Source organism: Berghia stephanieae, chromosome 7 (genome assembly GCF_034508935.2).
Source record: "Berghia stephanieae isolate SIO BIC M18660-M18661 chromosome 7, UCSD_Bste_1.3, whole genome shotgun sequence".
Lineage (NCBI taxonomy): Eukaryota > Metazoa > Mollusca > Gastropoda > Nudibranchia > Aeolidiidae > Berghia > Berghia stephanieae.
The window spans coordinates 19,742,240-19,765,282 of NC_088366.1; the positions used below are offsets into that span (position 1 = coordinate 19,742,240).

At 35.5% G+C, this 23,043-nt stretch overlaps 1 protein-coding gene across 2 annotated transcripts in view; it reads right to left on the minus strand.

Annotated features, from left to right (window-relative positions):
- Positions 1-12,190: 12,190 nt before the first annotated feature.
- Positions 12,191-23,043, minus strand: part of LOC144976848 (small conductance calcium-activated potassium channel protein 2-like) — a 17,529-nt gene continuing 6,676 nt past the window's right edge. The window contains exons 1-6 of one of the 2 annotated variants that reach the window (XM_078921358.1): positions 22,679-22,753; positions 20,414-20,603; positions 17,026-17,122; positions 15,516-15,653; positions 13,575-13,748; positions 12,191-13,277 (exon numbers count right to left, since the gene is read on the minus strand). In XM_078921358.1, the coding sequence (XP_078777484.1) occupies positions 12,328-13,277; positions 13,575-13,748; positions 15,516-15,653; positions 17,026-17,122; positions 20,414-20,603; positions 22,679-22,698 (1,569 nt within the window). In that variant the 5' untranslated portion in view covers positions 22,699-22,753 and the 3' untranslated portion in view covers positions 12,191-12,327. Of the gene's footprint in view, positions 13,278-13,574; positions 13,749-15,515; positions 15,654-17,025; positions 17,123-20,413; positions 20,604-22,678; positions 22,754-23,043 lie in introns of those variants that run through there. The other variant, XM_078921359.1, reaches the window with a different exon arrangement.

Here is a 23,043-nt window from a genome sequence, read left to right on the forward strand (position 1 = left end):
TGCTGTAGGGTGGGTTGAACCATGTTATGTGTCGTTTTCTTTGTCGTTTTTTTGTTGGGGTGGTAATGGTCTCTTCCTCATATTCTAGTTTGTAGTTATATCCACTTTTTTGTAGTGCGTTTGTGTACGGTGGGATTGCATCGTTGAATATGTTGTTGTTTGTAGAGTTGTTAGATAGTCGTTTGTTAATGCTCTCGGGGATGTTTTTTATTATAGATGGCGGATGATTGCTGTGTCTATGAACGTACAATGGGATGTTGTTGGGTTTTGAAAATGGTTGGTAGGTGCCGTCGTTTAGGTTGATGGTTATGTCCAGGAAGTCGAATGTTTTTTTGTTACCGAAAAATTTATAAGAAACACCAGATGGCGAGCTTTTTTCTACCTAAACCCTGACCAAACGGTTAAAAATAAAGAAACTTTTGGATTTAGATCTACCAGACCAGCCCCATCCATACCTGAACTACGAGAATTCGAGGATGGAATGACAGATATCATCCGAAACATAAAATTCAGACAAATCAACGACACCTTCCAAAACAAACTACAACAAGACATACGATCAATACATCAAGACTCCAATGTTTACGTCGCCGCTGACAAAACCACAAACTTCTACAAGCTTACCCCTAATGAATACACACATTTACTTGAGAAAAATATACAAGCAGAGTACAAGAAACAAACACCATCTACGACACCTGACATTACAGCAGAAGACAAAAGCATCGCCGAAAACCTACAGCTAAGTGACAGAATAGACACCACAGCAAAATCTAACGCCTTCATCACTATCAAAGACCATAAACCAAACTTTCGCAACAACGTACAATGCCGTCTCATAAACCCATGTAAATCACAAATCGGAAAAATAAGTAAACAGATTTTAGACAGAATCAACACCAAAATCGTCAAGAAAACCGAATTCAACCAATGGAGAAACACCGCTGAAGTTATCAACTGGTACAGAAACACAGAAAACAAACAACGACAAAACGCAATCATCTTTGACATCTGTAATTTCTACCCTTCAATCACCAAAACCCTACTCCTAAAAGCACTACAGTTCGCAAAAACCTTCGACAACATCACCGAAGAAGAAATACACATTATCCTGCACTCGAAGAATACATCACTTTACAATAATGGAACAGCATGGACAAAAAAATCAACAAACTTTGATGTCACCATGGGGAGCTACGATGGAGCAGAAACATGCGAGCTCGTCGGACTATATCTACTTTCTCAAATGCAAAATCTCGATATAAACATTGGACTATACAGGGACGACGGACTCGCATTGTGCAATAAAACACCGAGACAGACAGAATTAATAAAGAAAAAAATATGCAAAATCTTCCAGGACAACAATCTGAAAATTACAATCGAAGCCAACAAAAAAACATTCGACTTCCTGGACATAACCATCAACCTAAACGACGGCACCTACCAACCATTTTCAAAACCCAACAACATCCCATTGTACGTTCATAGACACAGCAATCATCCGCCATCTATAATAAAAAACATCCCCGAGAGCATTAACAAACGACTATCTAACAACTCTACAAACAACAACATATTCAACGATGCAATCCCACCGTACACAAACGCACTACAAAAAAGTGGATATAACTACAAACTAGAATATGAGGAAGAGACCATTACCACCCCAACAAAAAAACGACAAAGAAAACGACACATAACATGGTTCAACCCACCCTACAGCAAGAATGTGACAACTTCTATCGGTAACAAATTCTTCAATCTACTACAAAAATGCTTCCCTCCCGGTCACGTTCTAAACCCAATCATGAACAAAAACACCATCAAAATAGGATACACCTGCATGCCAAACATACAAAACATTATTTCATCCAACAATAACCGAAAACTATCACAGCCAGATCAGCCCAGCAACAACCTAGAGAAAAATGCAACTGTAGGACCCAGACAACATGCCCACTAAACGGCAATTGCCTGACTCAAAACGTAATTTATCAAGCCACAGTAACACGACCAGATACACCAAAACAAGAAACATACATTGGCCTCACCGAGTGTCCATTCAAAACCAGATACAACCTGCATACATCTTCCTTCAGAAACATACACAAACGACATTCTACTACACTAAGCGAACACATTTGGAACCTCAAAGAAAAAAACATACAACACAGCATCACATGGAAAATCATCTCCAGAGCACAGTCGTACTCCCCCTCTTCTAAGATTTGCAACCTCTGCTTGGAAGAAAAATTCTTCATCATCACTAAACCGAACATAGTAACACTCAACAGAAGAAACGAACTAACTTCCTCATGCAGACACAGAAACAAACACCTTTTATGTAATTACGAACCTCCATAAACACGAATCTATAAAAATACGAAAACACAACAATCTACTTTCACTTCCACTTCCTGATGAGAGCAACGCTCGATAACAACGTTGTAGAAGTCAAACTATCTTAATTATATTTCAAATGTTTATAAATAGCTCCTTTTATACTAAAGTTGAGCACTATTATTTCATGGTTTTTGTTTTATAATTTATATATATATATATATATATATATATATATATATATATATATATAATCATATTAAATACAATGTAACAATCATAACAGCAATAATGGATAAGGAATTGTAACATTTCACTACCTTATAATTATGAGAATTTATAAATACAATAAAAGATAATTATTGATAATGGTGATGTCAGGGATAAAAGTTGTTTGACATCTAATAGTTATCTGACGTGTTCCGTATTTTAATCATTTCGACCTGAAAACTCCTCCTTTTATTCTCGATTGATTAGAATTATCCTAGTCTTGTCAAAAATTCTCAAACCTGGGACTTCATAGATAAGATGACTTACTTATCCTCTTGTTTCCTTGGTGGAACATAAGGCGCCAACAAAATTCCTTCAGGCATCTGTGTCCTGGACCAGCCAGCTAAGCTCATTCCGTGTCTTGCTTGCTTCTTTCATCTCCTCTTCAACTGTCTGTCCTCCTCCAAATGCCCAATGGTCTGCCTCTCTTCCTCTTTCCTGTTGGGGACCATCTTAGTGCTGTGTAAGACAGTCCAGGTGCCCAATGGTCTGCCTCTCTTCCTCTTTCCTGTTGGGGACCATCTTAGTACTGTGTAAGACAGTCCAGGTGCCCACTGGTCTGCCTCTCTTTCTCTTTCCCGGTGGGGACCATCTTTGTGTTGTGAAAGGCATTCTGGACTTTTTAATTCATAGAACGTGACCCAGTCATTTCCATCATCTGTGCTTGACTTAATTCATCCACAATGTATTTCATTCTTGTGCGCCTGGAGTTTTCATGGACAAGATTGGGGTCAATTTAATCGATTGATATTTGAAGGACGAAATTTCTGGCTAATTTTTTTTTAACCTTTAATCGCAGAGTCACTCTCCATTAACCGCTTAACTGCCGAACCCTGGAAAAAAAAACTCATATTTTAAAATTTGGCCAGAAAACTCGTCCTTCAAATATCGATTGATTTAAAAGACTTGGCAAAAACTCTCAAAACCTAGGACATCGGGGAGTCTCAAGTTTGAGAGTTTTTGCCAAGATGATAGTCTTTTAAATCGATTGATGTCTGAAGGCTGAGTTTTCTGGCCAAATTTTTAAATACATGTCTTTCTAGAGTACTATGGTTAAATGGATAAAGGTCTATGAAAAAAACAAGGGACATTTGTTTTGAGAATACATAGATTAGAAAATAATCGATTTTCCTTGGCGTCAAATTTGATCAAGCTTTAAAAGTAATATTCGTTTGTTTAGATTTGAAGTATCTACATTGATTACATGCAAATACAAAACAATCTGAGCGGTGTATAATACAGTGTCAAATGGAAATAAATAAGTCGAATAAATAATGAGAATTATGCAAGACTGAAGCAGAAGAATGAGATTATTAAATATTGTGTCGTTCGTTGTGACAATATCGACCAATTGCTCGATAAATTTTAAGAGTGAACATTACTCACAAATCGAAACAACTTTTAAAAAAATAATGAATCGTGTGCTGAGATGACAGATCCATGTTTGTATTTTGGGTTTATTTTTCAGTTGTTGTTTTTGTTTTATTTTTGTTTTGTTTTTTTGTTTGTTTGTTGTTTTTTTTTTTTTTGGGGGAGGGGGGCACTTTATTTGTGTGGTGTTATTTTAAATAGTTTGTTAGTTTTTATTTGTTTTTATTTATTTTCTTGCTTTTGTTTTGCTTTTTCATTTGCTTTTGTTTTGTTTTGTTTTTGGAAGGGGGAGGTTGTTTGTTCATTTTGGGGGTTTTTGTTTAGTTTCATTGTGTTTTCTATTTGTTTTTGTTATATTTGGGGGGGGGTTGGGGGAGGGGGGTTGTGTGTGTTGTTGGTTTTTTTTTTTCAATTCTTGTTTGTTTGTGGTCCTTTTTGTGGAAGTCCATGTAATCATCTTTTTGTCACTACTCAAGAGACTGAGGTAGATAGCGAATAGATTGACATCCAAACAGTCGGACTTCAATAAGCTGCTAGGTATCTTCTGATTGCCCAACAGAGAAGCCCCAAAGATACCACGGAGATAATCCGAGCATAGAGATAATACAATGTTTATAATCTTCGATTTATTTTGTGAACTTTACGCTGCTATAGAAAAAAACAAAACATGTTTTTTTTTTCATTTTGGCGAGAGAAAAAACACTTTTATTTCGTTCTTACATTGATATCGGTGACACCCCCCCCCCCCCTCCATAGTTGTCAAAGATTCTGAAATCTGAGAGTTAACCCTCTCCTTACCAACAGCTTCAGGAAAATCATCACATTCGTTAAGATTCAATGACCATTTTCCTTTTTCAGATTTGTTTTAGAAGTCACAAAATGTAACTCTCTCCTCACCGATTATTTTCAGTATTTTCCCAAAATGGCCGGCTTACCCAGCAAAAAAAATATTTTTTTAAAACTCAAACAAGCTCTCCACAAATCAATTTATGTTCTTATTGATTAAACAAAGGTCATTCTTCAAAGTTTGTGATATACAAAATAATTCTTTTAAATGTATACTGTGTCTTAACAAATGTGACTGTTTTTCTGCAGGTGGTTAGGACAGGGTTAAAGAAAAACGTTGTTATGGCCGAAAGAACTTAAGCTGTTTTGGAAAGCTTGATTTGCTGCACAGATTATAACATGCCCTTAATGATTCAGAGTTCAAGTGCAAAGAAATTATTGTGTGTCTGTGTGTGTGTGTGTGTGTGTGTGTGTGTGTGTGTGTTTGTGTGTGTTCGGTATGAGTGACATTTCGGGGAGGTTTCATTGACTGGTTGGCGGTTGTCTTCATCTGTCGATCAGTAAGTAATGGAGCAATTATTTTCTATTCAAAATTATACAAAGTGCGCTCTCTCTCTCTCTCCTCCTCCTCCTCCTCCTCCTCCTCCTCCTCCTCCCTCCCTCCCTCCCTCCGCTCTCTCTCTCTCACCTCTCTCCTCCCCTCTCTCTCTCCTACCTCTCTATCTCTCTCTCTCTCCTCCTCCTCCTCCTCCTCTCTCTCTCTCTCTCACCTCTCTCCTCCCCTCTCTCTCTCCTCCCTCTCTCTCTCCCTCTCTCCCTCTCTCTCTCTCTCTCTCTCTCTCTCTCTCTCTCTCTCTCTCTCTCTCTCGTTCTCGCTCTTTGTCCTACACAAGCGTTCTGTCTTCAATCACCTCTTCCATATGTGACAGTTCGTCTCCCAATGGTTTCTTTCAGAAGGAATCAGATAGTGATCTTCATCGGTTAGCTGTCGTATTCTGAAAAGACACCCTCATCTCGGCAAAAAAAAAAAAAAAAAAAGAAAAGAAAACCCACTCAAACTTGGAACTTCACGAATCCTTCCTTAAATTCCCAAGTTTCAGAGTTCTTTTGTTTTTTTTCGGAGATGAGTTAAATTAAAATTGATCGACACACATGAAGGGCGAGTTTTCTGGCCAAATTTTTAAATACTTGTCTCTCCAGAGTACGACAGTTAACTTGTTAAAGTTAAAATAACAAGTTTCAAGTTTCAAGTTTATTCAATATTAGGCTTTCGCCAATAAATCAACAATTTGATGCCAACATACATGAAAGTGGAAAAAAAAGGTAAATGGAACCAAAAAATAAACTGATACACCACACAAAAATACACGAATGGTAATAACATCAATACGTTCAATAATAATAATAATAATAATGATGATAATAATAATAATAATAATAATAATAATAATAATAATAATAATAATAATAATAATAATAATAATAATAATATAATAATAATAATAATGATAATAATCATAATAGTAATAATAATAATAATAATAATAATAATAATAATAATAATAATAATAATAGTAATAATAACAACAACAATAAGAAGAAGAAGAAGAAGAAGAAGAAGAAGAAGAAGAAGAAGTAGAAGAAGAAGAAGAAGAAGAACAACAACAACAACAAGAATATCAATAATAATAACAATAATAATATTACCATAATCCCCACACCCAATCATCACCGTTACCACCACCACCATTACCATTATCACTACCACTATCACCATCACTTTTACATTCCCAATCAGTTTTTCTCATTTAAAAAAAAAAAATAAATAAATAAATAAATAAATAAATAAATAAATAAATAAATAGATAAATAATAATAATAATAATAATAATAATAATAATAATAATAATAATAATAATAATAATAATAATAATAATAATAATAATAATAATAATAATAATAATAATAATAATAATAATATAATAATAAAATATTGATACCCATCACAACAGACCTCCTCACTACCACGAAAATTCCCGTAGTACTACGGCTAAATCCCGGGCTGGATATAATAAAGGTTTTTAATTAAATGTCATTTCTTGAAAACGAAGTTCTGGTGCCAGAGCTATCACATAGAGTTAATATTTTTCCCCACGCATTATAAGGACAAACTGGTGGTTTTTAAGGGTAGTTAAAATGTCTACGATGTTATTTACCATGAAAACTACTTATTACATTTTCCTATTTCAAGTAGGCAGGTCTGCCATGATAAGTATCAGTTCCATAGTCAAAATAAGACAAACAGAAATAACTTTTATTTTAATCAATAATCCATACAATTTGATGACAACAGACATGAGAGTGAGGAAAAAAGGTAAATGGAACCAAAGCATAAAATGATACCATAAATAATCATAAAAATACAACATTGTAATACCACCAATACTTACAATAATAGTAATAATAATAATAATAATAATAATAATAATAATAATAATAATAATAATAATAATAATAATAATAATAATAATAAGAAGAAGAAGAAGAAGAAGAAGAAGAAGAAGAAGAAGAAATTGTAAAAATAACATAAGCGCCCCAGCAATAATATCTAGTATTGTATTTGTAAATGAGGACCACGCTTATATCCCTTTCGTTGACAATTAAGAAGATAGGGATTATATCATGGTAATTCTGTTTTGGATAATAAATTTATTGACTTTTAGTAATAATAGGTGCTCCAAAATGCTTTGGTCTGGGTGATCTTTATTTTCGGGGAAATTCCAACATAATCAATAGCCCACCACTTATATAACACATTTCTATCGTTGATTAAAGTTCTAGAAGAATGGGATCTTGCGAACATTGCCTAGAAGTTACAGACATATTAGTTTAACGTATTTTTTGGTAGAATTACAGAATTAATTCCCAAAGACAAATACTTGAATCTTTTAGAATATCACAAACATTTCAGTAATTTTCCGTACTGATATAGTCTAGAGCGAAACAAGCTTGCGTACTTCAATTATTCCATGTCAAGGGTTGGTTTCTGTGTTTTTAAGAATTTTACGGCGTTTGTGACGCATTGAAAGAACAGAAAATGTATAAGGTAGTCTAAAAGTATACTTTTCTCAAAGGCACCCGAGGATAAATAGGCAAAGGTAAATGGTGCGGATAGGGCACCAAGAGCACCCCTCGGTGTACTTAGATTGAAATCGCTTAGAAGTCAAAGATACAAGCAAAGAGTATTAACAAGTGAACTACAACACTTCTTTTACAAATCATATCAAAACAGAAGAACCAAGAAAGAAAAAAAAAATATATATACACATATATATATATATATATATATATATATATATAATATATATATATATATCTCTATATATATATATATATATATATATATATATATATATATATGGTTATATACACTGGTTATGATATCAATGCTGATAATAACAAAAACAACAACAGCAACAATAATAATAATAATATTAATAATAACAATAATAATAACAACAATAATAATAATAACAATAATAATAATAATAACAACAATAATGACAATAATAATAACAATAATAACCACAACAATAAAAACAACAATAAGCCAATTGTGCAATCGCAACTAATCTTTATCATGGTAAACTATTATACAATATTTTAATATCAATGCCCAATTCCCCCCCCCCCCACCCCACTTTCTCACACAAATACACACTCACACACACACACACACATACTTATATATATATATATATATATATATATATATATATATATATATATATATAACATGTCATATTTTGTATAATATACCACATCTTAGTATCAGAACTGCAGTTACTAAACAGACAAAAACAAATGAAAACAAACAAACAATCGCATTATTCTCTCTATCATCAATTTTAATAAGTTTTCCTTGCCGTGGAAACCACAATTATACTTGTAAATATTTCTTGTGTTCGATCTGTACCTTAAAACAAAGTCTACCTAAATCACCTTGCTGTCTACTGTCTCTGCATTTCAAAAATTTGATAAATTCAAACATACTTGGTTTATTTTTCAGTTTTTCCGGCAGGCAATTTCTTCTCTCTTGCGTATACCTCGAACATTCAATTAGACAATGGTATTCGTCTTCTATTACGTCACAAGTAGGACATTTACGATCATTTCTATCTACTTTTCTTGTGCCCCATCTACCCCTTTCTATATAAAACAAATGAGAACTCAATCTGATTTTTGAGATGGCAACTCTGTAAGATTTATTACACAGTTTCATATATGGTTCTAACTCAAAGGTGTCTTTAATGTGTTTATACAGCCGTCCAGACGTCGTCATCGACATCTCAGCGTGCCACTCTTGTAGAAACATGTCATCCAAGCGTTGTTTTAAAACCGCCAGAAAGTAATTTTCATTTTTTACATTTTGTTTAACCCAATAATGGCCCATTCCGCTCCTATCCAGCAACTGCTTCACCAGACTTACCCAAGTTGTTGTGTTTGGTTCATTAATATTCAATTGCACAAGTTCTTTGTATACTGCATGAGTGAATGAGCAATCATTATTTCCTGGGCGAATAAGTTTCAACCAATACTTAATAACTTTCATTTTTCTTTCAATATGCAAAGGATACACCCCCAATTCCCCATAAACAAAACAGTTTGGTGTGCTGTGCTTAACACATAGAATGGATTTAAGAAAACCGAGGTGAAATCTTTCAATTGGATCTGCTCTTCTTAAACCCCATATTTCTGCCCCATAATTCAGTATTGGTAAGATGGTACTATTGAACAGTTTCATTTGCATCTGTGGTAAAATTTCTGTGTTAGTGTTAAAATACTTTCTAAGTGAAAATAGTGCTCTTCTGGCTGAGTTTGTTACTTCTTGTGTACATTTTGTAAGAGATCCCGATGCGCTAAAATGACAGCCTAGATACTTGAATGACGAGATTACTTCAATACTTTTACCCTGATATGACCATTTGTCTTGTTGCCCAGTTTTCCCTCCCTTTTTAAATACTACGATTTTTGTTTTACTGATATTTACCTTTATTCCCCATTGCATACAATAATCTTGTAAAGAGTCTAAACCGTTCTGCAAACCCTCTTTTGTTTCACTGATTATTGCCATATCGTCTGCAAACATGAGCAATTTAATTGTAATATCCTGTATTTGTAATCCTATGGAATCTTCACTTAATTTACTTTCAAGATCATTAACAAACAGCGAAAACAAAAGTGGCGAAGTGCTTTCACCCTGTAATAATCCGCTGTTTGATTTAAAAAATTGTTGTTGACCTTTACCTCCTGTGGCCAGCTCAACCTTTGAATACATGTTTCTAAATAGCTTGACAAATTTCGAGCTCACACCGGATTTGATCAATTTTGTAAATAATGCGGATCTGTCAATAAGGTCATATGCTTTTTCATAGTCGATAAACGCACAATGTAGCTTCTTCCCTTTAGATAGCAATATCTCGATAATTCCATGTAGAATAAAATGGCAATCTGCTGTGCTCCTTCCCTTTCTAAATCCATATTGAACCTCGTTTAACACATTCTCTCCCTCCACCCATACATTTAGTCTTTCATTCATCACTCTTGTAAACAGTTTTCCTATACAACTCATTATTGTTATCCCTCTATAATTGTTCACATCTCTTTCATCTCCCTTTTTAAGAATCGGCACAATTCTACCCTGACTCCATATCAAGGGGAAATATTCCAATTCCAGTATCTTATTGAAAATTGATAAAATCAGTAATTTGATTTCTGAAGTTGCATTAATAATAAATTCATTTAACATATTATCCACTCCAGTAGCTTTGCCGCGTTTAAGAGCCTTAATTGCTTTGTGTAGTTCCCCCATCTCGATTGGCTTATCTAAAATATCTATATCTATAATATTCCTTCCCACATCCTTTTCTACCTCTGCAATCTCCGCCCTACCCATCTCCCCAACCCCTGATTCTTTATTTGCTAAAGTTTTAAAATGGTCGTAGAAGTTTATATCTGGCAGCTCTCTTCGTGATACTGAATTTCTTTTTATTTCCTTCCAAAAGTTCTGGGGTTCATGCTTACTTAAATCCAATAAATGTTGCGCTTTTTTGCGACTGTAATTTCTTTTGTTAATCCTACATACCTTCCTGTATTTATTCCTTTCCTTACACATCAATGTCCTGTTTTCCCCTGTCCCCGTCTCTATAAACTTATGTGCTCGTTCAGTGAATACTTTGCGTTGGATCTGACAAGCTTCGTTATACCATGGTGCTTTCTTTCTTCTCCCTTTCCTTTGTTTATCCCCTCTCCCCTCTATCCTAACTACATGATCTATCCCTGCTTCTGTTAAAATATCTGTTAACTCGACTATATTACCCTCTAATACCAGAAATGTAAGATTGTTATTCTTGTCCATATACGACGTGCACTTATCTGATTACCTAATTCTTTATGGGATCACTGTTGGAATGAAAATATTTTTTAAATGACGCAAAAATTGTTCATTACAACACTGTTAAACTAGGATACCAGACCTGCATATATGTACACGTCGTCCATATCTGAAACCATATCCATTGCCCGCAATAAATCATACAGATTTGAACAAAGTTTCATACTTTTTACTCTAAATCCAATGTATACATTTGAACCATCCTGAAAACCTATTTAAATTTGTGACCACTCGTCTCAAAACGGTAGTAACCTACAAAGTCAATGTGAACTTGATGCTAAAAATAAAATGTTACGCTCTATTAATGATATTTACATTTTACCTGTATAATAAATACCTTCATTGGTGAGAGTGTGATCGTTTCTTCTAACTTAATAAATAAAAAATAAAACACAATTTTTTAAAATGTCATAATCCGATCATTGTGAGTTAAAACTCAATTTTTTTTCATCAAGTTCGTTCCGACATGATACGTTAAAACCATAAATGTTTACTGTAGTCTGGATCCTCTATTTAAAGGGTTACTACAACGACCACGAAGAAGACGACGAAATCACCAGTTTGACGCGATGGGTCACATTTCAAATAGAAGAAGGGCAATGACATGATAATACGTATAAAAAAAAGACAAATTAGAGAGCTGGCACTGGTTAAAGACAAAGATCTGATAAAGTGTGTATGAAAAAGTGCTTTTGTCTGACATTGTTTATAATAGTATATATATATATATATATATATATATATATATATATATATATATATATATATATATATATATATATATATATATATAAAAGAACTACGCCTTCCGCCACGACATCATTAGATACCGTCGCCAAGGCATTCCATGAAGGAATATAGACAATCCATCAAATGAGTTATCTGACGTCGTCAGCTATCACCCCGTGTTATCCAAAGTGAGCAAATTGGGGGTTAGTAATCTTATCCAAGTTTCAAAAACAAATAACAAAAAATATAAAACGAAAGTGCCTGAAGCGGGGCTCGAACCCGAGACTTTCCGAGTAACAATGCAATGCCTTAACCACTCGGCCACTTTGCCCCCTAATACAAATATACCATTCAATACAGAATTCGTTGATGGACTATTTTGTCTCGGGCCTAGTTCCATCCACATCCTCATCATCTTCCTCATATTCCTCTTCCTCCTCTTCCTCCTCATCTTCGTCATCGTCCCCTTCTTCTTCTTCCTCTTCTTCTTCTTCTTCATACTCGTCCTCCCCTTCCACCGTCCCATCTCCCGTTTCATACTCGGTGTCCGTGTCTCTAAACCTTTGCCTCCTACGACGACCACCATCCTGCATTGCTGTCAGTTTGTCTAGAATGATCCCCTGGGTTGTAGCCAGCATTGTGATCAACGCTTGTGTCTGGCTCACCTGTTGACTCAATTCAGTCAGACCCACGGACGCTTCTTCGATCCGACAACGAGCAACTCGATGAGACCGCATAGATCGGATGGCATTGCTCAACTTCCACTTGAAATAGGTTAGATTTGTCCGAGACACTTTAGCCCTGTTTTTCACCCACATTTTCTTCAAAATAAAGACGTAGATGGAAAATTTTATAATATCCGCAGCTGCAGATTTTCGTTTGTGCTCCAAATGGATGATGGAGAGATAATTATATACGTATTTTTCTGAGCGTGTCTGCTCCATCTTTTTAGCAACAACCGCTACTAGTAGCGCTGTAGACGCCAATCCCATAAGGCCAGTCACGGTTGCTATGAAACGACCGCAATGCGTCTGTGGAGTGACGTCACCGTATCCAACGGTCAGAAATGTAATGGCTGAGAGCCACATTGATTCCGAGAAGCTTCTGGAGTCACTCATGCCGGTATAGTAGAGCTCACAGGTCCGCATGGCCCAGACGCTCATGGAGTACATGGAGAGCATTGTGAAGAGGATAACCTTCCCCGGATGTTCTGCCATGGCGGCCTTGAAGACGAAGAACATGCTGATCTTGACGTGGCTGACGGCCGATATCGTCTGCGTGGACGGGTCTGTAAGCAACGAGGAATGGACAACCAGGAATCGACCTATGGATGAAGGTTGTTGTTACCATTATTGTTAACATCATCGTCGTTATCATCATCATCATCATCATCATCATCATCATCATCATCATCATCATCATCATCATCATCATCATCATCACCACCACCACCATCATTATCAGCATCATCATCATCATCATCATCATCATCATCATCATCATCATCATCATCATCATCATCATCATAACTTATAAGTAGCAGCAGCATTGGAATCCTCAAATTAATAGTACTTATCTGCATTATTCTATATATGGCAATAGCTGTTCTCCACCTTCATACCTGCTAAATACAACCTGAACATCATGAGGACAGAAAGGATCCCATCAATTTCCACCTTGTTTGTCTCCCCTGATATAGTTGAAAAGTAGACCGTTATATCACCCGGAAACGGATGTATGGCACACACAACCAGTTCTACAACGAGGCAGATCCACGTTGTTGCTGACGTCACAGCTGGGGTCAAGAATTGAAAGGAAATAATGTTAGCAGATTTGTATTGAAAGTTGAGCATCATATTCAAATTAGCAGATTTGTTTTTTCCTTCAAACTCATTTGGCCAATGGAGCCGGGATTTATTCGAATTTGCAGAGCGTTAAACGAAAAGTAGAAATAATAATAATAATAATAATAATAATAATAATAATAATAATAATAATAATAATAATAATAATAATAATAATAATAATAATACAGTCCACTCCGGATAATCGCAACACCTTGAGATCAGCGAAAATGTTGCGATTAACCGAAATTGCAATTAACCGAAGTTGAGTTTCCTGTCCACAATTGCAACATTTTACACAAATATGGTAGACTCCAACCAGTTGTTGTAAACATTGTTCTGTGTCTACCACAGACTGATCAATTTGATTGGAATTTTTTAAAACTATGTCAGCCCTGTATACATTTTGACAGATTTGAGGAAAGCCGACATCTTAAGATTGGATTCACTTTCAGTTTTTGTTCTCAACATTTGTAAGAACCCAAGAGATTAGCCGTGATGAGAGAGCTCTCACCAAACCCGTTGATCACAATGCACAGTTGTCAATCACAAAACAAAGGATATCATCGCTCAGTCTCTCCTCACAACTGTCATCGTCTACCTGTTGTCTAAACCATGCCCAGCCCACTCGCCTCATATATATAATGGTCACAGATGACCGCACAGACCCGAACTGCAAAGCCCTGTCCTCTTTTGTCTCTAATAGAGTGGTGACACACTACTGTCGCATTAAAGCCCGCCCACTCTCGATTCTTCAACGTGTCATGATTTCACCCATTATGATGAAATCTAATCATGAGATTTTGTTTGATTGATTCCTTGAGTTTGCCTCCTTTTCAGGTTGAAAATTTGTTGCGATTAACCGAAGTTTGTTGCAATTAACCAGTGACTTTTATGGATCGCCCATTATACAACGTGCAACGTTCGAACCACTGGGTCACCCCTACAACACTCAACACAAACCTCTATGGTGAGGCTGAGGACCTAAAGCGGACCTCAGACTTCATAGCAGATATCGGACTGCAGCCATAGATATCCATCAGAGGAACGAAGAAGAAGAAGAAGAAATATAGAATAATTCCGTGTCGTAGGAAATGTTGCGATTAACCGAAAGTTGCAATTAACCGAGTTGAGATTATAATAATAATAATAATAATAATAATAATAATAATAATAATAATAATAATAATAATAATAATAATAATAATAATAATAATAATAATAATAATAATAATAATAATAATAATAATAATAATAATAACAAATTACAATTTCTAATATGAAAAAGACCCACAATTCATATTTACTTGACGTTTTAATTCCAAATTCACATTTCAGTGTCTCATCCATCCTGTTCTAAGCGGTGGATCACAAATTTTTGTCAACAAAGACAACACTGTTATCAAACAGATTCTCATTTTACACTTGACAATGATCTGAAATAATGTGCGTAAAACGCCTTTTACATGGATATAAATGTGTGCTTTCCACTGAGTTACACGGGCCCAGGATCTATTGGCCACAAGACGAATGTCATACCATGCACTCGACTCACTCCATAAAGAATCAGCATAACTTACCGAGAGGATCGTCGACTTTTGCATCCAGCATTTTGATCTCAGCACCAGTAGAGACAGGTGGCAACCAACAGGATCTATTGGCCACAAGACGAATATCATACCGTGCACTCGACTCCATATAGAATCAACATAACTTACCGAGAGGATCGTCAACTTTTGCATCCAGCATTTTGATCTCTGCACCAGTCTGGTAGTAGAGACAGATGGCAACCAACAGGACCGCCGTGGAGATGGACACAAACATCTTCAGCATCAGGGATACTTTGGTGCTCTTTTCTGTCATGGAAATGGTGGGGGGGGGGGGGGGGAGTGAGGGGGGGGGGGGGGGGCGTGGGGGCGTGACACAGCATTATTTTATGACTTTATTTTTTATATAGCGCAATATCCACTAATCGTATTCAAAGCGCTTTACAAAGGTCCCTAGACAACAGCAACACATCTGGTCTAGTGATATGACACTCGCTTTCGGATCGGAAGGTCCTGGGTTCGAGCCTCGCTCGGCGCATAGTTGAGTCCTTGCAAAAGACTATTTACTCACATTCTCTCACCGTACTCAGGTAGGCGTAAAACGATTACCTGGCCGTTAACAGCGTTGTCTCTGTCGGAAAAGAAATAGTATTATCGCCTAACAGGCGTCATGTCTCGTTCTACATGTTAAGTGTTGCTGTTGGCCAGGGACCCCTTGTAAATCGCTTTGATCACATTTAGTGGATATTGCGCTATATAAAATCTCAATTTTTTTTCAAAACTACTTGGAAGTGTCTAACCAATCAGTCCTTCCGAGGATTAACAATGAAAAAGTAACATATTGAGTCATAAGGTAAAATAACTATTTTAGTATCAGTGTGTATTTATACAGATTCTTATGACTTTGGGGCGTAAAAGAGTGAGGATGGATTATCTTAATTGACGACAAGCATTTGTTTACGCCTGAAAATAAGATACCAGCACTGTGAAACCAGAAGATCAGTTGCACAAGGTATGTATCCAGTCCTCTCGAATCTTTTCTTCCAATGAGATTGGAACCAGTATTTTGACATCACACTATTGCTTCCCATTTTGAGCTGCTTTGAATACTCTTCAACAGTCGTAACGTCACTTCCTTCCTAATGACGCATGGTAACTTTGTAACATTGGCTCTAAACTATCGGAACAATGGCGGACGCCCGTATGAAATATTTCTCCGGCGAGCATAAAAGCGTATCCAGAGAGGGAAAAAACCCATAAATTTGATCATGTTTTGACTTTTACACATTCTGATTACAAGGCATATGAAAAGTTCTAGCCAGCATGAAGAATAAAAAGTAATGATTTTCTTTGTTTAGAACCAAGATGGCCGCCGTTGCCGGGCGGCGTGACATCAGACTACCGAATTCAATTGTGAATAGTTTCGTAAGTTCATAGGGGAATTAATTCCACGTCCGAATTTCACGTGAGGAATGAGTGCAGATGTGTTTGTCAGTTTGGAGAAAAGTTCTCACTACATTCTCACAATCAAAACTAACTCTGAACGTTTTAGGTTAACAAAGTTTTTTTGTTGTTTGTTTGTTTGTTTTTTCGTACGATTTGTATGGCGAAAAGAACTTGTGAGTGATTTATCTAAACGCATACGAACAAATCCCTGACTAGAGATATACACTATTCTTACCAGCAGCGTCAAGGAAGTACAACTCATTTTCGATAACCATCAACACGACACCTGTAGCCGCCACAGCCACCTGTAGGTCAACTAGCCATCGACGTCTCTGTCGATAAAAGATGGAATTATTGTTATTATTATAACTACTTTTATCATTATTATTATTATTATTATTATTATTATTATTATTATTATTATTATTATTATATATATTAATTATTATTATTAATAATAATAATAATAATAATAATAATAATAATAATAATAATAATATTTTCATCAAAATTATTATCGTTATTATTATTGTCATCATCATCATTACTTTAAGCTGAAGTCCCAGGTTTGAGACGTCTTAACAAGATGAGGGTCATTTTAATCGATCGATATTGGAAGGATGAGTTTTCTGGCCAAAATTTTAAAGAAAAAAATGTGGTTTTGAGATACGGCAGTAAAATGATCGAAGTAAGGTAGGGAAAATAAAGATAGACGAAAAGAAGAGAAGAAAAGTGATGATAATATTAAAAACTAGAAATACTTCCGCTACCGTCAACCAGGGTTATTTAGGCCATCCGGGGTTACTTATGCCACTTAGTAGAATAAATAAAAAGGTTGCTTTTTAAAAAGTTAAATTCATGAGTGCTTATTAGATATAGACGTCTATCTATTGGGTTCTAATTATTTAAAAGATAAAAGCTACATGTAATTTAATTTATCGTTTAAAATAAGCAATCTTGTTTTCAGTAAGTGGCCTTACCCTCCTTCCGCACTAGGACAAAACTGTCCCGGGACAAATTTGTCCTGTCCCACTGGAGAAAACTTCTATTCAAAAGGGGTTCCGCACTAGGACAGGACTGTCCCAGGACACACCTGCGCGAATGCATTATTTTTTTATTTTTTTTTACAAGATTCAAAGTTTTTTTGTAGGCAATTGCAACTCTAATAATTCACATTTTATGAATCAACATAAGATACGACATGACGATAATGATTTTTTACACTGTACAATGGGATTTGTTTCATAAGATTTATATAATCATGAAATGTTCTTATAGCAAGAGTAATATTATTGCTACTGCTACTACTACCACTACTACTACCACGACTACGACTACTACTACTACTACTACTACTACTACTACTACTACTACTACTACTACTACTACTACTACTACTACTACTACTACTACTACTACTACTACTACTTCTACTACTACTACTAGTAATGGATGAAATAGAGGTTGCATATTTCTGTGCTTTACCACGTGGGAAAAAAAAGACAAATTGAAAGAGAAAACAATATTGGGTGCATCCTTTAATGACCCAAAGATTGCTCTAGGGTCAATTCCGTAGACTCTAAGGTGATCTCCGATCTTATCTTAAAATGACTTTCTTGGAATCACCTCATTTTACCCAGGTGCAAATGAGTACCAGTTCGCTGATGAAAGTAATCTTTGACGGACTAGCATCATTCAAGAGGATAATAGAAAGTCAGCATGCTTCGTACCCGAAAGGCATCAGTTGAGTAAGTCACCTCGCCTAGCTCAATTTGCGGCGCTGCACTGCGGCTGACGCCTGGTTATACTTTGTCCTAGCTAAATTTGCGGCGCTGCATTGCGGCTGACGCCTGGGTTATTCCAGTCTTACCTGGGAATAGACCCTCGAGAAAAATTTCCCCTATGGGATGAAAAAATGAATTTTATTATTTTAAATTTTAAACTGTTATCTGTCTGCTCAACGCCACAGAAACATGGATAAGTTCCGGATTTATAAGCTTAGGAGGCAAGATGGCCGATGGTTAGCGCGTTGTACTCTGGACTCAGAGGTTCTGTGTTCGATTCCGACCGAAGCCAATTTGTACTTTCTAGAGCAAGAAAATTTACTCCAATCACTCACTCCATTCAGGTGTAAAAGGGTACCTGTCAAGCTGGGATAGTAATCTGCGATAGACTACAGACTAGCGTCCCGTTCAAAGGTTTTCAAACAAATACGTTAATTGTCCGCTTCACGCTATTGAAACCGGAATAACTCCTTCACAATTGGCTACATGGCTCTAAAGGACTTAATTTGTTTTACAATGAGTCCAAGTGGCTCAGAAGGACTTACTTAAAAATATTTTCATTGAGAATTCCCGAAATAAATAACGATAAAGATAATTGATCCCACAAGTTACCGAATAGATGTGCGACCGGTTTTAGACACGTTACTGCTGTGTCACAAAGTGTGACACTTCTTAAATTATATTTATAAGCATACGTTTTTAAATTGCCGAAAATATTTATGTTGCTATGCCTTCTGTACGTGGTTTCATCACATAGAATTATTTTTTGAATTGTTCTTGCTTTTTTATATTCAGAATTGAAATAAATAAATAAATTATAACTGTGAAATTGAATGTAAGCTTCAGTTTAATATACGAAAACAGATAAAATGGACGTTTCGGGTTTCCCCTTCATCAACAACACATGATGAATTAAAAACTACAGACGAATGAGATAATGTGGTAGTGGCGTTGTTAAGATGCATAAACAAAAACATTGATGGGCAGGAAATTGTTTGCTACTTTGTGAGGAAGCGCGAATTAAAACAGAGCAATAGAAATTTATAAAAGGTGCGTACATAATTATGTCAAAAGAGGGGAGGCGGGAAGGAACTGTGTAATGCAGTATAGAAAGTGAACTAAAATAAAGTGTGGACTATTGTTGGAAAATAAATACAATGGAATTGGAAATAAATACAAAATATAAGGGATGTAGTTATTAATATATTAGTGGCATTAGCAGCAGCAGAAGCAACAGTAGAAATAGTAGTGGTAGTAGTGTAGTAGTAGTAGTAGTAGTAGTAGTAGTAGTAGTAGTAGTAGTAGTAGTAGTAGTAGTCGTCGTCGTCGTCGTCGTCGTCGTCGTCGTCGTAGTCGTAGTCGTAGTCGTAGTCGTAGTAGTAGTAGTAGTAGTAGTAGTAGTAGTAGTAGTAGTAGTAGTAGTAGTAGGAGGAGGAGGAGGAGGAGGAGGAGGAGGAGGAGGAGGAGGAGGAGGAGTAGGAGTAGGGATGCAGAAAATAAAGACAGGCATTTCAATTTTGACACGGCGCCGCCAAGTCTGGGACTTTTTTGTCCTAGTGCGGAAGTCTGCTATATTTTTCTACTATCACAAACGATATGAACACGGGACTGGGACAGTCCTGTCCCGCTGATTTTGTAGCATTTCACAACGGCTTGGGACACAACGGGACTGTTTTGTCCCGTCCCAATAGGTGCGGAAGATCTCTCTAAATTCTATATGTTACAGATTTGGGACAGGACTGTCCCGGGACAGTCCTGTCCTAGTGCGGAAGAGGGTTAAGTTACCCCGGGTGGCCTAATTAGCCCCAGTTGATGGTACACTCAAACAATACAACTTACTGACAACAAATGTTTCCGGTGTTCGATGCGGGCCCCCAATTTCTTTGTAAACAAGTGTCGGGGGTCGGGGGGTCCTGACGGGATCAGGGTCATGTCTACGTAGCGTGACGTCATACTTTGTTTTGACTCGATGGGAACCAATGGGCTGTGGGGGTCGTCACACAGATCTTCTGACGCCAGAGACATTTTTCTGACAATTCGATTTAAAAGAAAAACTTTTATCGTACTTTATTAAAGCATCATGACATAGAAATAAAATTTTAAGTATGTGGTGTGTTTGTTGTTTTGTTTTGTTTTGTTTTCTGTTCTAGTATGTTCTGTTTTGTCTTCTTTGTTCTTTTTCTTATTGGTAATTGTTGTTTTGTTTTGTTTTTTGTTTTTTTTTTTTGTTTTTTGGTTTGATTTTTTTTCTATTTGTTTCTTTCTTGGTTCTTTTTCATATCGGTGTTTGTTTTCGTTGTTTTGTTTTGTTTTTTGTTGTTGTTTTTTTTTGTGTTTGTTTTTTGTTTGTTTTTTTTTCACTTTTGTTTTTGTTGTTGCTTTTGATTGCTTTGTTTACTTGTTTTTTTTTTTGTTTGTTCTTTTTTTTTCTTTTTTTTTTTTTTTTGTTGGGTTGATTTTATTTTTTGTTGGGTTTTCTTGTTTTTCTTTTGTTTTGTTTTTGTCTTTTTTTCCTTTTTTATTTTTGTATGTGTGATTTTTTGCTTGTTTCTTTGTTTATTTCTTTTTATTCATTTTGTTTTCTTCTTTTAATCATATCTCTATAGAATCGAACGAAATCTCTTGAAAATCTGTATAGAAATAAATGACAATCCGGAGAGAGTGAGTCAACACATATGTTTCGTTGATGTGGAGCACATTTGGGATAATTTGACACTTGCATAGAAACAAACAAAAATCTAAATATGGCATATAAAATCAATAAAAATAAAAATAATTTAAATACAAATTTGCAAGCTCTTGTAGAAAGTAGGAACAACTCTGGAATTCCAAAACGCAACAATGCAAGAATCCTACAACGTCACACTAGCACTTCCGCTGGTCTATTTGGAGCGCAATCCAAAGTCTAAGGAGCTAGATGCAGAAGATATTTATGGACTGTAAAATGAACAAATAATATTTATAATAATTACAAAAAGGACAAAATACTTTACGCTGTAGATTTCGGCCTAAAGTTCCCTCCTAAGCAAATGGTTTTTAAGTTTGAATCGGTCTCTATTCCGTTAGATGTTTTGTTTTTTGTTTTTTTTAATTCTATTATATTCATTTTTGTTCAATATTTTTGATGTAGGATCCAAAATGTAAAATTTGCTCTGTTTACATTTTAAAATTGATTTCTTTCAGTGGACAAAAGAAAACGGAGACCCAAACCGCTCATAATCTCCAACCATCAAATTGTAAATCACACCTTTATTTTTACGGGGTAGGGGGGGGGGTCGTGTACATATTAGCAAGTCTGATAAGCAAATGCAATTTATTGGCTTGATTTAAGTTTCGTTGAAATAGACAATATTTTCCATTGGTTAGAGAGTATTTTCATTATAACAATGAGCCCCATCAAGGCTTGGTGATTTCTACTGGTGTACGAATATCACAAATCACACCAACTCATGCGAACGCTTATCTAAATACTAAATGAACAGTCCCATGTAGATATTTCCGCTCTCATAATTATCAGATATTTTGTTACCAATCACGGGATTGAATTAGACAGTAAATGCATTCACTAGATTAGTAATCTTGTTGTGTGTCGAATGTTACAAAAACAACCGTATGGGATATCCTATTTTCCTCCCTAAAACCAAATCATTCATTATAATTGACGTGCACATAATATGTGACCCTTTGCCTCAAAATGGTATTAAATCTTGTTGGTAAAGATGTTGAAAATTGAATTTATAGCCAGAAATATCAGACTTATGTTGAGTTTATATGATTTATTGAGGAGAATGGATACCATATTTTAGGGTGCGAATGCCAACAATTTATATTTTTGACCAGTTCAACGTTAAATTCGGTTTTTAAGCATATGGTACATTCCGACATAATACCGTTTTGAGACGATGGGTCACATATTATATCTAACATACGAACGCAGTTATGAGCCTCGTTTTACATTGTTGTACTGGACAACATTTTGTATTATTTTTTTTTATTTTTTTTTATTGCCATCACTACATTGTGAGCCTATAATGAATTTGATTAAGTGCTATTAAGTGTGCGTTGATTATAATGCATTGTAGACGATATTCGAGTTTCCTTTACCTGATAATATCATACCACATCTTTTTTCCTCCAAGAATACAACAACAAAAATTCCACTCAGGTTCAAGTTTTGACGTTAACAGATTTTATAATAGACAAATCATAAAGCTCATAAGATCATAATATAGTGAACAATTCGAAGTCGAATATTATAACCCTGTATAAAATGCTTTTAAACCATCAACGTGGATGGGTGACGGACTTTGTGATTAAAATAGTATAAACCGCGCAAAGATAATTCGTGGCACCGAGTCTTTAAATACGGGTCATCCAATCAATTAAGATATAATTAGATATACATTTTCCAACACAAAAGGTTTAACTTCAATAAATTTAAGTAATTAACAAAGGTGTGTTCAGATAAA